The 16,283-nt window shown below is 42.1% G+C and overlaps 1 protein-coding gene and 1 long non-coding RNA gene across 2 annotated transcripts in view; one reads left to right on the forward strand and one right to left on the reverse strand.

The window, feature by feature from the left end:
• The window catches only part of LOC133549427 (uncharacterized), a 54,512-nt gene that overhangs the window by 25,606 nt on the left and 12,623 nt on the right, over positions 1-16,283 (forward strand). The gene's annotated exons all lie outside the window — the stretch shown is intronic.
• On the reverse strand, positions 8,552-10,746 carry ankrd34c (ankyrin repeat domain 34C). The gene has a single exon (XM_061893710.1). It carries the CDS (start codon positions 10,709-10,711, stop codon positions 9,164-9,166), a length of 1,548 nt encoding a protein of 515 aa, XP_061749694.1. The 5' UTR covers positions 10,712-10,746; the 3' UTR covers positions 8,552-9,163.

Genomic DNA, 16,283 nt, shown 5'->3' on the forward strand with positions numbered 1-16,283 from the left:
TCCAGAGTCGGGACCCGGGGGGTGGACCACTTGCATGGGCATCGGTTGGGGACATCCCTGCGCTGCTGACCCATCTCCGCTCGGGATGGTCTCCTGCTGGCCCCACCATGGACTGGACTCTAGCTATTATGATAGGTCCACTATGATGTTGGACCCATTCGACATCCATTGCATCCGGTCTCCCCTAGAGAGGGTTTCTCATAGTCATTCACATTGACATCCCAGTGGGTTATGAGTTTTTCCCTGCCCTTAAGTGGGCTCTGAATCGAGGATGTTGTTGTGGCTTGTGCAGCCTTTTGAGACACCTGTGATTTAGGGCCATATAAATAAACATTGATTGATTGATTGATACCGGCATTATCTTTTCCATCTGCGATGAGGTGGCGACTTGTCCAGGGTGAACCCCGCCTCCCGCCTGAATGCAGCTGAGATAAACTCCAGCTACCCACCGCGACCCCGAACGGGACAAGCGGTAGAAAATGGGTGGATGATTGTTTGATTGAATGATACCTGCATTATCCTTTCCATATGCGATGAGGTGGCGACTTGTCCAGGGTGTACTACACCTTCCGCCCGATTGTAGCTGAGATAGGCTCCAGCACCCCCCACGACCCCGAAGTGAATAAGCGGTAGAAAAATGGATGGATGGATTATCCTTTCCATCCTTACACTTTCCATCCTTGGTAACTGAGTTACTGTGTGGAACAATTTCCCTTGTAGATCAATACAGTTTGTGTTAGTCTAAAGTCCCTAAGGTTATCCAGGGTAAATCCCACCTAACTTTATCCTTGTTTTTATCATCTTTCCTCCTATCCTGATGAGTCTCCCAGTTTCTGCCGCTGAAAACATCCCCACAGCATGATGCTGCCGCCACTATCCTTCACTGTAGGGATGGTAATGGCCTAGCCTTGTATTCACGTCCATCCATCCATCCATCCATCCATCCATCATCTTGCGCTTATCCGAGGTCGGGTCGCGGGGGCAGCAGCCTAAGCAGGGAAGCCCAGACTTCCCTTTCCCCAGCCACTTTGTCTAGCTCTTCCCGGGGGATCCCGAGGCATTCCCAGGCCAGCCGGGAGACATAGTCTTCCCAACATGTCCTGGATCTTCCCCGTGGCCTCCTACCGGTTGGACGTGCCCTAAACACCTCACTAGGGAGGCGTTTGGGTGGCATCCTGACCAGATGCCCGAGCCACCTCATCTGGCTCCTCTTGATGTGGAGGAGCAGCGGCTTTACCTTGAGTTCCCCCCGGATGGCAGAGCTTCTCACCCTTTTTCTAAGGGAGAGCCCCGTCACCCGGCGGAGGAAACTCATTTCGGCCACTTGTACCCTTCAATCTTTATCTCATCACACCAGAGAGTTTTATTTTTTCTGGTCTTGAGAGTCTTTCAGGTGCATTTTGGTAAACTTCATACTAAGAAATGCTTTCCGTCTGGCCACTTTACCATGCAGGCCTGATTGTTGGATTGTTACAGGGATGGTTGTCCATCTGGAAGGTTCTCCTCTCTCCACAGAGGAATGCTGTAGCTCTTACAGAGTGACCGTCGGGTTCATGATCACCTCCTGATATCATAGCAACATAATGCCTTTATTTCTTTCACAGAAAAGAGCAATTCGAATCATTTTTAAAGTAAGATATAGAGACCACACAAATCCACTCTTCATTAGGTCAGGATTACTAAAACTAAAAGACATTGTAGAATTGAATACTCTATTAATGATGTTCAAAGCAAAAAAATAAAGTTCTTCCGAAGGACATACAAAAGTTATTTGTGTTCACATCTGAAGATGAGAACCACAGAAGGCCGTATGACTTTAGACATCCAAGAGGGCGAACAAATTTGAAACAAATGTGTTTGTCTGTTGTTGGTGTGAAAGCATGGAATTCTCTAAACAAAGACTTAAAAAGCTTTAAGAATATCTTTGTATTTAAAAAAGAGTTATAAAAAGAGAAAACTGAAATTGTATCAAACTGAGTTTTGATCCGTTGTGGTGAAGAAGGAGCTGAGCCGGAAGGCAAAGCTCTCAATTTACCGGTCGATCTACTTTCCCATTCTCACTTATGGTCATGACCTTTGGGTCATGACCGAAAGGATAAGATCACGGGTACAAGCGGCCGAAATGAGTTTCCTCCGGCGTGTGGCGGGGCTCTCCCTTAGAGATAGGGTGAGAGGCTCTCTCATCCGGGAGGAACTCAAAGTAAAGCCGCTGCTCCTTCACATCGAGAGGAGCCAGATGAGTTGGTTCGGGTATCTGGTCAGGATGCCACCCGAACGCCTCCCCTAGGGAGGTGTTTAGGGCACGTCCAACCGGTAGGAGGCCACGGGGAAGACCCAGGACACGTTGGGAAGACTATGTCTCCCGGCTGGCCTGGGAACGTCTCGGGATCCCCCGGGAAGAGCTAGACGAAGTGGCTGGGGAGAGGGAAGTCTGGGCTTCCCTGCTTAGGCTGTTGCCCCCGCGACCCGACCTCGGATAAGCGGAAGAAGATGGATGGATGGATGAGTTTTGATTTAGATTGGACGTGTCATTGTGAAAATGCTTAAAGGAAAATGGGACAATTATAAAGTAATCTAGAATACTGTAATTTGTGTTAAAAAAGGGGCAGATAAATATAAGAATATTATTCTTCCATCTGCTCCTTTCTGATCATGGAAATGTATAAGAAACAAAAAAACAATGAAAGTGTCAATTGTACGTGGCTTGTAAATATGCATTTTCATGAAAGGAATAAAAATAAATGATGATGATGATGATGATGACTGAATGCAGCAATTATTAATTTTCAATACATTTTCAAAGAAACAAAAAAAATAATTCACTAACTCATTATGGGGTATTGTGTGTAGAATTTTGAGGACAAACATGTATCTATTCCATTTTGGAAAAAAGCTGTAACATAACATAATGTGGGAAAAGTGAAGTGCTGTGAATATTTTCCGGATGCATTCTGACTCCAATATTAGATATTGGAAACAGATTTAATCCTATTATTGATGTTGCACAATCATAATACCAGTGTTAAATACACTACGATAATAAAAAAAACATTTTTTGAATGAATTCATTTTAAAATTAGAGCATTATTAAATGGCATTTTTTTGCATGATGGATGAATGAATGAATAAAGCAGGCGTTCACAAGAATTAAGATGTTTATTCTGAATGTACAACAAACTACTTGCAAAAATACTATGAATTATCTTATGTTGTCTTTTTTTTTTTTACTTTAAACATTAGCTTCACAGGGAAGTCACATCTGTACGATCTGGCTGTGTGGACTTTTTGATTGCCATATACATGAAATGACATTTGTAACACTAAATATTACATGTACTGTCAGTGTAACACTACCATGGCAACATACGTCCTCTTTCTTTAACTTTCGTTACATCATTATCTGTTTTTAAGGCATTTTATTCGTCTGCTCACCAACAATATCGAAATAACACATTTTGTTACATCCTTATTTGATAGAAATCATTTCTAGTACATGAAAATGTATCGGTCTGGTCTTTTTTATGTCAGAAATCTTGAAGGCACTTTGCACAACTTTGCTACAAACAGTCCAACTTTTTACGTCGACGCTACATCTCAGCTCATCCAAAGCAAGCCCATCGTTAAGTGCTCATTACATCAAGCACAAAGTGCACTCAAGTGGCCTGTCGGCAACAGATGGACGCAGCGTGGTATCTCACAAAAGGCAGCACAGCCGTCACATCACAGCAACCTTTTTGTTATTCACGGACAACGCAATAGACATGAACTGTTTTAGAGTAGTCAGTGTCCAGCTTGTATCGTAGTATATAATTGTTGTCCACTTAAAATGAGTCAACTAACAGCCGTAATTTTTTAAATAGTCCCAGTGGAGCGATTTTGACATTTCACACCTTGCACTCCTGCACCTTCCTTCCACTTCAGGTGCTTAATTGGGTGTTTGGGCTCATTATCACATTGGAAATCTGCCACGTGGCACAGTTTACCCAGGGAAAGGATCCTACTCTGCTTCATGTACATGTTAAAATGTGTGTTTCCCCTCAATGATCGGGCAACACTCATGCAGACCATGATGCAAGACACAATGACCTTGCTACTTAACTTGTGTTGGCAGCTATTCAGACAACAATAGTGAAGTGAAGTGAATTATATTTATATAGCGCTTTTCTCGAGTGACTCAAAGCGCTTTACATAGTGAAACCCAATATCTAAGTTACATTTAAACCAGTGTGGGTGGCACTGGGAGCAGGTGGGTAAAGTGTCTTGCCCAAAGGACACAACAGCAGTGACTAGGGTCGCGGAAGTGGGAATCGAACCTGCAACCCCCAAGTTGCTGGCACGGCCACTCTACCAACCGAGCTATACCAGATAAGGATGTACTATATAAATAGTACATCCTTAGTGTTGAACTAGCTGTACACTGACTACTCTAAGCCTCTAAAAGCTTAGTGGCCACATGCGTGGACAGCCCCTTTTAGCTCTTATTTCCAAAAGTGTGTACACTACTGAATTGGGGTCTTATGGCTGCTTATGTGGACATTTATACTGCTATCTGGTGGTGTCAGAAGAGTACAACATACAATTGAATTTGGAAAAAAAAAGTTTAAAAATAAAAATTAGTATGTCACTAAACCTGCGGTGAGGTGGCGACTTGTCCAGGGTGTAAACACCTTCCGCCCGATTGTAGCTGAGATAGGCACTAGCGCCACCCGCGATCCCAAAGGGAATAAGCGGTAGAAATGGATGGATGGATGGATGTCATTAAACACGAAGTACACGTTTGTTACTTATGGACTAAGTACATTATATGAAAAGATGATTTTAAGTTGTTATTCTAATTAGGGTCCAATAAGCCCAAATAGGAAAGATAAAAAAATAAAAAAAACATGGAAACAATCAGCTTGGGCTTTCAGAGGTTTCTAAAATATATTCACTTATAATTGTTACACTACTTTCTTTTAAGAAGATATACACTGCAAATGATTTGCCACTTGCCGAGTTTTTAAATTACATTTCTAGAAATGTTTCTTGTAATAGGAGCTTTACTTAGTTTTAGTCATTGACTTTACATCAGGGGTCACCAACCTTTTTGAAACCAAGAGCTACTTCTTGGGTACTAATTAATGCGAAGGGCTACCAGTTTGATACACACTTAAATACATTGCCAGAAATAGCCAATTTGCTCAATTAACCTTTAATAAATAAATATTTATATATATATATATATATATGTGTATATATAAAAAATGGGTGTTTCTGTCTGTCATTCCGTCGTTTTTCGTAGAGAATAAATGATGAAAAAAAACACCTAATTGAATGGTTTAAAAGAGGAGAAAACACGAAAAAAATTTAAATTACATTTTGAAACAGTTTATCTTCAATTTCGACTCTTTAAAAATTCAAAATTCAACTGAAAAAAAAATGAAGAGAAAAACTAGCTAATTCAAATCTTTTTGAAAAAATAAAAAATAGAATTTATGGAACATCATTAGTAATTTTTCTTGATTAAGATTAATTTTAGAATTTTGATGACATGTTTTAAATAGGTTAAAATCCACTTGTGAAATAAGATTTAAATTTGATTCTACAGATTTTCTAGATTTGCCAGAATAATTTTTTTGAATTTTAATCATAATAAGTTTGAAGAAATATTTCACAAATATTCTTCGTCGAAAAAACAGAAGTTAAAATGAAGAATGAAATTAAAATGTATTTATTATTCTTTACAATAAAACAATATATATACTTGAACATTGATTTAAATTGTGAGGAAAGAAGAGGAATTAATTTAAAAAGTAAAAAGTTACATGTGTTTAAAAATCCTAAAATCATTTTTAAGATTGTATTTTTTCTCTAAAATTGTCTTTCTGAAAGTTATACGAAGCAAAGTAAAAAAAATAAATGAATTTATTTAAACAAGTGAAGACCAAGTTTTTAAAATATTTTCTTGGATTTTCAAATTCTATTTAAGTTTTGTCTCTCTTAGAATTAAAAATGTCGAGAAAAGCAAGACCAGCTTGCTAGTAATGAAATAAAAAAATAAAAAATAGAGGCAGCTCACTGGTTAAGTGCTGCTATTTGAGCTATATATAGAACAGGCCAGCGGGCGACAAATCTAGTCCTTAAGGGCTACCTGGTGCCCGCGGGCACCGTGTTGGTGACCCCTGCTTTACATCATAATCTTGATTTCAGCACGAATAATGGTGTTTTGTCTATTCTGGTTTAAAAATGTTAAAATTGAGAAAATAACTATTCAAATAAGATATTTTGGTTTTACCCCCAATCAAACGATCATCTCGAGGATGCTTTATATAACATTTGCAAGTGGAAAAATGATTGTTTACAGAATAAAATGTGCATTGCCATCTTAAAAGTCCTGCTAACTTCTAGATATGCAAATCTTAATGTAGAATGTCTTATTTTGTGAAATAAACTAGCTGCATGGAAAGATAATTTCATTAGATCTGAGTTCTTTCTTCCCTAAAATGTAGTCTTTTTATGTTATTTTTTGTCAGCAATTTATTTCATTTTACAATAGTACCTCAACTTAAGAGTGTTTTGACATAAGAGCTGTCTCTGTAGCAAATATTTGACTACCAAAAATCCCTACCTTTAGGTGAACCCTGTAAGATCCGCCCCAAAACATCTGGTCTTACTCGTTAGCATTAGCTTTTACCTGGAAATCGACATGACCTTGTTTTACCAAGCATGGGGAGGAAGAAGTTGAGTGTGACGGAGACTGCTTTGAAAAAGAGGTCAACGATACTCATTGAATTTAAAAAAATCATCATCGAAAACATGACAGAGCGTGTAGCTAGCTAACCTGGCAAAGCAGTTCGAGCGGAGCACTGCTAGTCGGCAGCACACTGAAGCAGAATGAGTCGATACTGCAGCCCAGAATGTTAAAATAATATTTAAACGGCAGCCATTTATCCATGAAAATATTAAAAAGCTGCTGATATTGTGTTTGAAGGAGAAGCAGCTATAAGTCCACTCTCCACAGGAAAAGCTGTTCATCAGCCATTTTCAAACTGTGGTGGTACGGGGACTCCATCTAGTGGTCCACCGAAGAATAAATTGATCAAAGTACAGTGTTTTAATTTCCTATATTCAAACACGGTGTTATTGTTTGAAATGTGTGTAATGTTGCAGTGGCCAAAATATCAAATAAGCTTGTTAGATGAAAGATCTGCCTTGGTTATAATAAATGCTTAGGTCTACTACACTACTGTATTTTAATGTTGGTCATTATGGTGGTACTTAATAAATACTTAGGTCTACCACACTACTGTATTTTAATGTTGGTCATTATGTTGGTACTTAATGAATACTTAAGTCTACAACACTACTGTATTTTAATGTTGGTCATTATGTTTGTACTTAATATGCTTAGGTCTACTACACTACTGTATTTTAATGTTGGTCATCATGGTGGTACTTAATGAATACTTAGGTCTACCACACTACTGTATTTTGATGTTGGTCATTATGTTGGTACTTAATGAAGGTCTACTACACTACTGTATTTTAATGTTGGTCATTATGGTAGTACTTAATGAATACTTAGGTCTACCACACTACTGTATTTTAATGTTGGTCATTATGTTGGTACTTAATGAATACTTAGGTCTACAACACTACTGTATTTTAATGTTGGTCATTATGTTGGTACTCAATGAAGGTCTGGGGACGGCGTGGCGCGGTTGGGAGAGTGGCCGCGCCAGCAACCTGAGGGTTCCTGGTTCAATCCCCACCTTCTACCAACCTCGTCACGCCTGTTGTGTCCTTGAGCAAGACACTTCACCCTTGCTCCATCAGTGTGTGAATGTGTGTGTGTATGGGTGAATGTGGAAATAGTGTCAAAGCGCTTTGAGTACCTTGAAGGTAGAAAAGCGCTATACAAGTATAACCCATTTACCATTTACTAAACTACTGTATTTTAATGTTGGTCATTATGTTGGTACTTAATGAATACTTAGGTATACTACACTACTGTATTTTGATTCTGGTCATTATAAAGTTAAAGTTAAAGTAACAATGATTGTCACACACATAGTAGGTGTGGCAAAATTATTCTCTGCGTTTGACCCTTGATTACCCCCTGGGAGGTGAGGGGAGCAGTGAGCAACAGCGGTGTGGTGGTACTTGGAGAGCCAATTCTATTCTGAGGTGCTCCTAAAGTTTGAGATACATTACTGTACATTGCTATTACATCACTTAGGGAAATATACTATAATTGTTGGTAGTATATTATATTGTATTGTTTTATAAAATATGTCTTAGCTAAAATGTTTGTTTTTCGTTTTAAAATTCTTATTACATGTTACTCAGTGGCCTAGTGGTTAGAGTGTCCGCCCTAAGATCGGTAGGTCGTGAGTTCAAATCCCGGCCGAGTCATACCAAAGACTATAAAAATGGGACCCATTACCTCCCTGCTTGGCACTCAGCTTTAAGGGTTGGAATTGGGGTTTAAATCACCATAAATGATTCCCGGGCGCGGCACCGCTGTTGCCCACTGCTCCCCTCACCTCCCAGGGGGTGATCAAGGGTGATGGGTCAAATGTAGAGAATAATTTCGCCACATTTAGTATGTGTGTGACAATCATTGGTACCTTAAAATGCTGTTTTGGCAGAGATAAAACTGACCGACACTGCTTCACAATGCAGGTTTTTCTTGGTAGTACATTTTATTATATTGTGTTTGTTCAATATTTCTTATCTAAAAGATAGTTTTTGTTTTTAAAAGGCACATTTCATGTTAAAAAAAAAAAATGGTGATGTTTTTGGGCGGAGGGCAATTTGAATTAATTTGAAATAAAACTGTTTTGAGTTCAGAGCTTGGTCACAGCACCAATTAATCTGGTAAATTGAGGTACTACTGTACCCTACTAAAAATATCCACAGAATGCGAGGAAGGGGCTGCTTCTGCGAGATACTGCACGTGTTACATCAGCATGTCCGAGAGATCCTTCTAGTACCACAACTCGGCCTTTACATTCAAAGGTGTAATACATTTAAAGCAGACACGGCGTCCAAAAAAATGAATCAAATAAATCCTAAGTGACGTTCATCTATATTGCTCAGTTTGAACTTGAGTCAACATGTATGTACTCGCTGACAATGTCGGGCAGTAACACCAAATATGCTGCATAAATTCCACCGGTAGCTAATGAGCCAGCTCCTCGAAGTCCGAGAGCTGCTTCATCTGCTCCACTTGCATAGAGTGTCTTCTCACCAGCTTCTTCTTGCACTTCAGCCCGCCTCTCTTTGGTGTGCTTGGTGCCGCCGGCGCTATGGATCGGATTCCGCTGGCCAGAGGCGACGAGGGCTTGCTACTGGCGCCGATGTCGGGGATGGGAGGCTTGAGGTTGACGTTGAGAGGGGGGAGGTGGCCCGGCCTGGTGTGGGAGATGTGGTCCAGGAGCAAGGTGCCAGAGCCTCTCCTCTCCAGGAGGCCCGGCGCACGCCGGCGTGCGGTGCTCGGAGAGGATGTGCTGTTGTTGCTGTCCAGGGACTCTCTGGAGCCGGTCAGCATGGCCAGAGGGGAGGTGTTCAGTTTCCTTCGCTCCACCGGGACCTTGGGGGAGTCCGCTATGACGGAGTCCGAATAGAGCTGGGAGTCGGAGTCGTAGTGGTCATTCCCGAGTCGTCTCCTGTGCAAGGTGTCTCGGAGACCGGCGTGCCCGCTGTTGTTGCCCTCCTGCTCGGTGGGCACGGTGCTCCGTCTGGCCAGGGGCTGGTGCTGGCTGGGAGGTCTCTCGTAGGTCGGGGGAACCGGCAGCGAGGCGGTCAGCTTGGCGTCTTTGCCGTCCACGCTGTTCTGTCGAGACAAAGCGCCTCTCTTGCTCAGCGTCAGGCCGTTCACGCCCGCCACCGCGTCCTCGTCCGAGCTGGCCTTCTTGGCCTCTTCCTGGTTCTTTGCCCGCTCCGCCAGCACGGAGGGTGCGATGAGCCCCCACGGCTCCGACTGCAGGCGCTTGAGCTGAGGCAAACGTGCTCGCTTGTGGTTGGCGGACCGCCGCGTGGGAGACAAAGGCCCGTTATTAGCCAGCTTGTTGGCCGAGCAGGAGGTTTTCAGCTTGGTCTGAAAGCTGAAGACCGTGTTTTGTTGCTCCTGCTCGAGCGTGGGAGATTCGGCCACGTTGATATCAGAAGGCGAAGCGCAGTAGGCCGGAGACGACTTGTCGACCATCTCTGGAGACGGAGGGACGTTCAGGTACTGCTTGGTGGTTTTGGTACCGGACGGCGACTTATCTGTGGTGATGATGATCACCTCCTTGCCTTTGGCTTTGCAAGCATCCAGGAGGAGCTTTAATGTCTGCTTTTCGTCCGCGTTGATGGCGTAAACGAGCGCCGAGGCCCCGCTCCTGTCCTCCAAACTAGGATCAGCTCCGTTGCTCAGCAGGTGTTCCACCACCTCGTGCCCCGCCTCATGGATGCAGGCGTGCATGAGGGCGGTCCTGCCTCCCTTGTCTTGTATGTTGGGGTCGGCCTGGTTGTCCAGCAGATACTTGACCAGCTTGGACTTGCTGACACTCTGCTGGTCGGCGTGCGAGGACATGCAGGCCACCATGAGAGGAGTCTCCCCGCGTTCATTGCTCTCGTTGATGTACGCTCCCCCCTCCAGGAGCAGTCTGGTGAGCCTCAGACGGCGGAGCCATACCGCTTTTAGGAGAGAGTTCCCGTCCGTCCGCAGCTCCAGGATGTCGGCCATGGCGGCTTGTTCTTCTGCGCTTGGACTTTTTTACACCTGGCAGCCCTTTGGGGAACAACATTGTCGGTTGTTTAGCTCCACTTTTCAAAGTGCTGGAACACCACCAGCAGGTGGCAGTGTGCTACAACATTGCAATATTCCTGACATTACTCTGTTCATTATAACACTTTTAATGGAGGTCTCCATGGGAACGCTCACTAACATGAAAGTGTGCAAATATACTGATAATATATCATCCTATACATAGGCCTGTAAATAAGGACTAATAGCCTGGAGATGTATTTATAAACAACAAATAAATACAATGGTGTTGCTTAGATGATGCAACCTGGCAAAGCAAAAATGTGCATGTCCAATAAAACTGTTGATAAAGGTGTGAACATGTTCTTACCTGGACGTAAGACAGGCTTCCCATGCTCCAAGCAAGGAGGAGAAACCAAACAGATGCTCGAAAACACAAAGTTCCTATTAGTGTGCCACTGACGCGTCCATATGTTGGTGTCGTTGTTGTTGTTGTTGTTGTTGTTGTTGGTGGTGGTGGTGGCAGGTAACGCCGAACCTCTTCGGTTCCGGGACGCACATTAGCGCACCTGGCTTTTGTCCTGAAGACGCGGCGGAGGATCGGATGTCTGCCCCTGTTCCGCGCGCACTCAAGGAGCACAACCTGGAGACGCTGCGGGTTATAAATAACTTACTTTCTCAGCCTGTTGAATGAAAACGTGCGCGCCGTTGACGTCAGAGAGGACCCCAAAATACATTGCGCGTCCGACGAGAACCTCTGTGCGCGATCCTCACATGGCGGACGCGCGCACGCAAGGAGTCAACGTTGACGTGGAAATGTTTTGTGCGCGTGTAAGTGTGTGTGTGTGTGCGTGTTGAATTCACGCACGTAAAAAGGGAGAAGATGTGTAGATGGAAGCAGTTGGCATGGAAGCCGACACGCAATGCACGAAGATGACAAATATTATATTTAGGTGCCTCACTGATGGTTTAACACAACAACATTCCCTCAATATCATACAGTTTTTTCCTCTAACACAACGGAGGCTTCAACAGCACACACGTTGTTTTTTAGTTTTTTTTTTTAAATTATTATTTTTTTTTTGAGAAAACTAAATTAGTCAATTCCACAACATTTGGTTCATTAGAAGTAGGGCGAGGCCATATGGCCTTTTTTTTAAAGGCCTACTGAAATCAGATTTTCTTATTTAAACGGGGATAGCAGGTCCATTCTATGTGTCATACTTGATCATTTCGCGATATTGCCATATTCTTTCTGAAAGGATTTAGTAGAGAACATCCACGATAAAGTTCGCAACTTTCGGTGCTAAGAGAAATGCCCTGCCTTTACTGGAAGTCGCAGACGATGACGTAACATGTTTAATGGCTCTGTCACGCCAAATTTCTTCCCCCCTACAAAAACCTTCCCCCCCATTTACTTCCGCGGTCATGATTAATACAGACATTTTGTTAACGCTATATTATAAAAAAAATTTAAAAACAATTTACAAACACAAGCTATGGGATGACGCATTTACTTCCCGGGTCACGTTTCCTCTTATGTCATCCCATAGCTTGTGTTTGTAAATTGTTTTTTTTTTTTTTTTTATAATGTAGCGTTAACAAAACGTCTGTATTTTTATAATGTAGCGTTATATTTTTATAATATAGCGTTAACAAAATGTCTGTATTAATCATGACCCCGGAAGTAAATGGGGGGAGGGGGGGTGGGTTTGTAGGGGGGAAGAAACTTAGCGTGACAGCTCCTCACATATTCACATTGTTTTTAATGGGAGCCTCTAACAAAAAGTGCTATTCGGACCGAGAAAACGACAATTTCCCCATTAATTTGAGCGAGGATGAAAGATTTGAGTTTGAGTATATTGACAGCGATGACTAGAAAAAAAATAAAATAAAAAGTTAAAAATAAAAACGCGATTGCATTGGGACGGATTCTGATGTTTTTAGACACATTTACTAGGATAATTCTGGGAAATCCCTTATCTTTCTATTGTGTTGCTAGTGTTTTAGTGAGTTTAATATTATCTGATAGCCGGAAGGGTGTCTCCACGGGTGTCTTGACGCGCAGTGTGTCAGGGGAGTCGACGGCAGCTATGGACGGCACAAGCTCAGCTTTTCTCCGGTAACAACTGACTTTTTGACCACAATTTTCTCACCGAAACCTGCTGGTTGACATGTGGTCGGGATCCATGTTCTCTTGACCGTGCTCTGAACCATAGGAAAGTTTCACCTCCAGGAATTTTAAACAAGGAATCACCGTGTGTTTGTGTGGCTAAAGGCTAAAGCTTCCCAACTCCATCTTTCTACTGTGACTTCTCCAATATTTATTGAACAAATTACAAAAGATTCAGCAACACAGATGTTCAAAAAACTGTATAATTATGCCGTTAAAGCAGACGACATTTAGCTGTGTGTGTGCAGCGCTCATACTTCCTAAAAACGTGTGACATCTTGCGTACACGTCATCATTACACGACGTTTCGAAGACGAAACTCCCGGGAAATTTAAAATTGTAATTTAGTAAACTAAAAAGGCTGTATTGGCATGTGTTGCAATGTTGATATTTCCTCGTTGATATATAAACTATCAGACTGCGTGGTGGGTAGAAGTGGGTTTCAGTAGGCCTTTAATATCTCGATATTTTTAGGCCATATTGCGATACACAACATATATCTCGATATTTTGCCTTAGCCTCTAATGAACACTTGACCCATTTAATCACAGCAGTATGATGATTCTATGTGTCTACATTAAAACATTCTTGTTCATAGTGCATTAATACAGGGTTTTTCAACCACTGTGCCGCGGCACACCAATTTGCCGTGCGATACGATCTGGTGTGCTGTGGGAGATGATCTAATTTAAACTATTTGGGGTAAAAAATGTTTTTTGCAAACCAGGAATTGTAGTCTTCAAATGATGTGTTGTTGTTGAGTGTCGGTGTTGTCTAGAATAACCGTGTAATACTCTTCCATATCAGTACGAGGCAGCCGGTAGCTAATCGCTCGGTAGATGTTGGAAACAGCAGGAGGCAGTGTGAAGGTAAAAAAGGTATTTAATGCTTGAACAAAAAAAATAAACAAAAGTTGAGTGCCCATAAGAAAAGACATTGAAGCTTAGAGAAGGCTATGTGGAACAAATTTAAAACTGAACTACAAAGTAAACATAACCAGAATGCTGGACGAGAGCAAAGACTTACTGTGGAGCAAAGACGGCGTCCACAAAGTACATCCGAACATGACAATCAACAATGTCCCCACAAAGAAGGATAATCCATCTATTTTCTACCGGTTATTCTCTTCGGGGTCACAGGGGACGCTGGAGCCTATCTCAGCTACAATCGGGCGGAAGGCGGGGTACATCCTGGACAAGTCGCCACCTCATCACAGGGTGAAAACAACTGAAATATTCTTGATTGCTAAAACAAAGTAGATGCGGGAAATATCGCTCAAAGGAAGACATGAAACTGCTACAGGAAAATGCCCCAAAAATAGGAGCGCAAGACAAGAACAAAGACTACACACAGGAAAACAGCAAAAAAGTCTAAATAAGCCAGGGTGTGATGTGACAGGTGGTGACAGTACACCTACTTTGAGACAAGAGCTATAGTCATGCATGCTTGGTTATGCTTTAAAGTCATATCCAACAATTGCGACAATGACTTTTTACTGTCAACTGAGTTTAGTTTTTTAGTGATTTCTGCTGGTGGTGTGCCTCCGCATTTTCCCAACGCAAAAAAATGTGCGTTGGCTCCAAAAAGGTTGAAAAACACTGCATTAATATATGCTACTTTTAAACTTTCATAGAGAGAGGGAAATCTCAACTAAGTCAATTTAGCAAAACTGTATTTATTAAACAGTTATTAAGCAGTGGCGCAAACATTCAAGTCATTTCAAAACAGAAAGTGTAAGATTGTCAGAGACATTTTAAAACAAACTATTAGTGCACTTTTGTGCACGATGTCACCAAGATGACATATCAAAATAGCACTAAATGAAAGTGCACTTTTTGCACAGAACGCCACTATAAAAGTCTTAAACTAATAAAGTGCACTTGTGCATGATGTCACACAAGATATTTCAATAAGTGTCACATAAAAATGAGCTGCATATCAAATAGAATATGTCCAACGGTTTTGATGTGGAAATTGTTGCTTCCGCATTTCGTGGGTGTGGCACCGAACGGAGATGTTGACATGCAGTTTCATGCATTCTTCATTCTCTAACGGGTGACTTGTCAAATGATGCTACTTTTGGTAGCAATGCTTCTGCCGTATAAATGTTCCAACATGTTCCCGCTTGAAGCCAAACCACCAAACCACCGCCAGACAATGAAACCTGTGCTGTTTTTCTTGGGAATTAATTCTTCCTCCATTTTTTACCAGATTCGCACCTTCTCTCTCTCTCGTATCACCACTCGCAACACACCGTTAGCATCACAGCTAATGTTACCCATGCCGCTACCTCTCTGCTCGGGGAGGGCGTGTGACGTTACAGTGGCAAGCATGACGTATGTAAGAAGGTGAGCTTGTTTTAAGTGTCTGTGTGAAGGAGAGACAAGAAAAAGGAAAAAATGCATGCAGTTTAATGCCCGCAGCTAAAAGTAACTGCGTGAGAACGTATACTCGAATTTCACGATATGGTCATTTTCTATATCGCACAGAGATAAACCCACGATATATCGAGTGTATCGATATATCGCCCAGCCCTAATTAGAAGTCAATTGATCAGTTTCAAGGTCAAACTCTTACCACCATAGAGTAGTGTTGTCCCGATACCAATATTTTGGGGCGGCATGGCGTAGTGGGTAGAGCGGCCGTCAGAAACCTGATGGTTGCAGGTTCGCTTCCCACCTATTGACATCCAAAAAATCGCTGCCGTTGTGTCTTTCGGCAGGACACTTCACCCTTTGCCCCCGGTGCCGCTCACACTGATGAATGAATGATAGGTGGTGGTCGGAGGGGCCGTGGGCGCAAACTGGCAGCCACGCTTCCGTCAGTCTACTCCAGGGCAGCTGTGGCTACTGATGTAGCTTACCACCACCAGGTGAGAATGAATGTTGAGTCCCACTTCTCTGTGAGCGCTTTGAGTGTCTAGAAAAGCGCGATATAAATCTGAGGTATTATTATTATTATTTTGGTACCAGTACCAACATGTATTTCGATAATTTTTGGTACTTTTCGGCACTTTTCTAAATAGAAAGGACCACAAAAATTTGCCGTATTGGCTTTATTTTAACCAAAAAAATCCTACAGTGCATTAAAAATATGTATATTATTGTCCTTAAAGGCCTACTGAAACCCACTACTACCCGCCACGCAATCTGATAGTTTATATATCAATGATGAAATATTAACATTGCAACACATGCCAATACGGCCTTTTTAGTTTACTAAATTGCAATTTTAAATTTCCTGGGAGTTTCGTCTTGAAAACGTCGTGTAATGATGACTCGTACGTGTGACGTCACAGGTTTTTAGGAAGTATGAGCGCTGCACACACACATAGCTAAATTTCGTCTGCTTTAACGGCATAATTACACAGTATTTTGG

The sequence above is a fragment of the Nerophis ophidion genome, linkage group LG03 (assembly GCF_033978795.1).
Source record: "Nerophis ophidion isolate RoL-2023_Sa linkage group LG03, RoL_Noph_v1.0, whole genome shotgun sequence".
Classification (NCBI taxonomy): domain Eukaryota; kingdom Metazoa; phylum Chordata; class Actinopteri; order Syngnathiformes; family Syngnathidae; genus Nerophis; species Nerophis ophidion.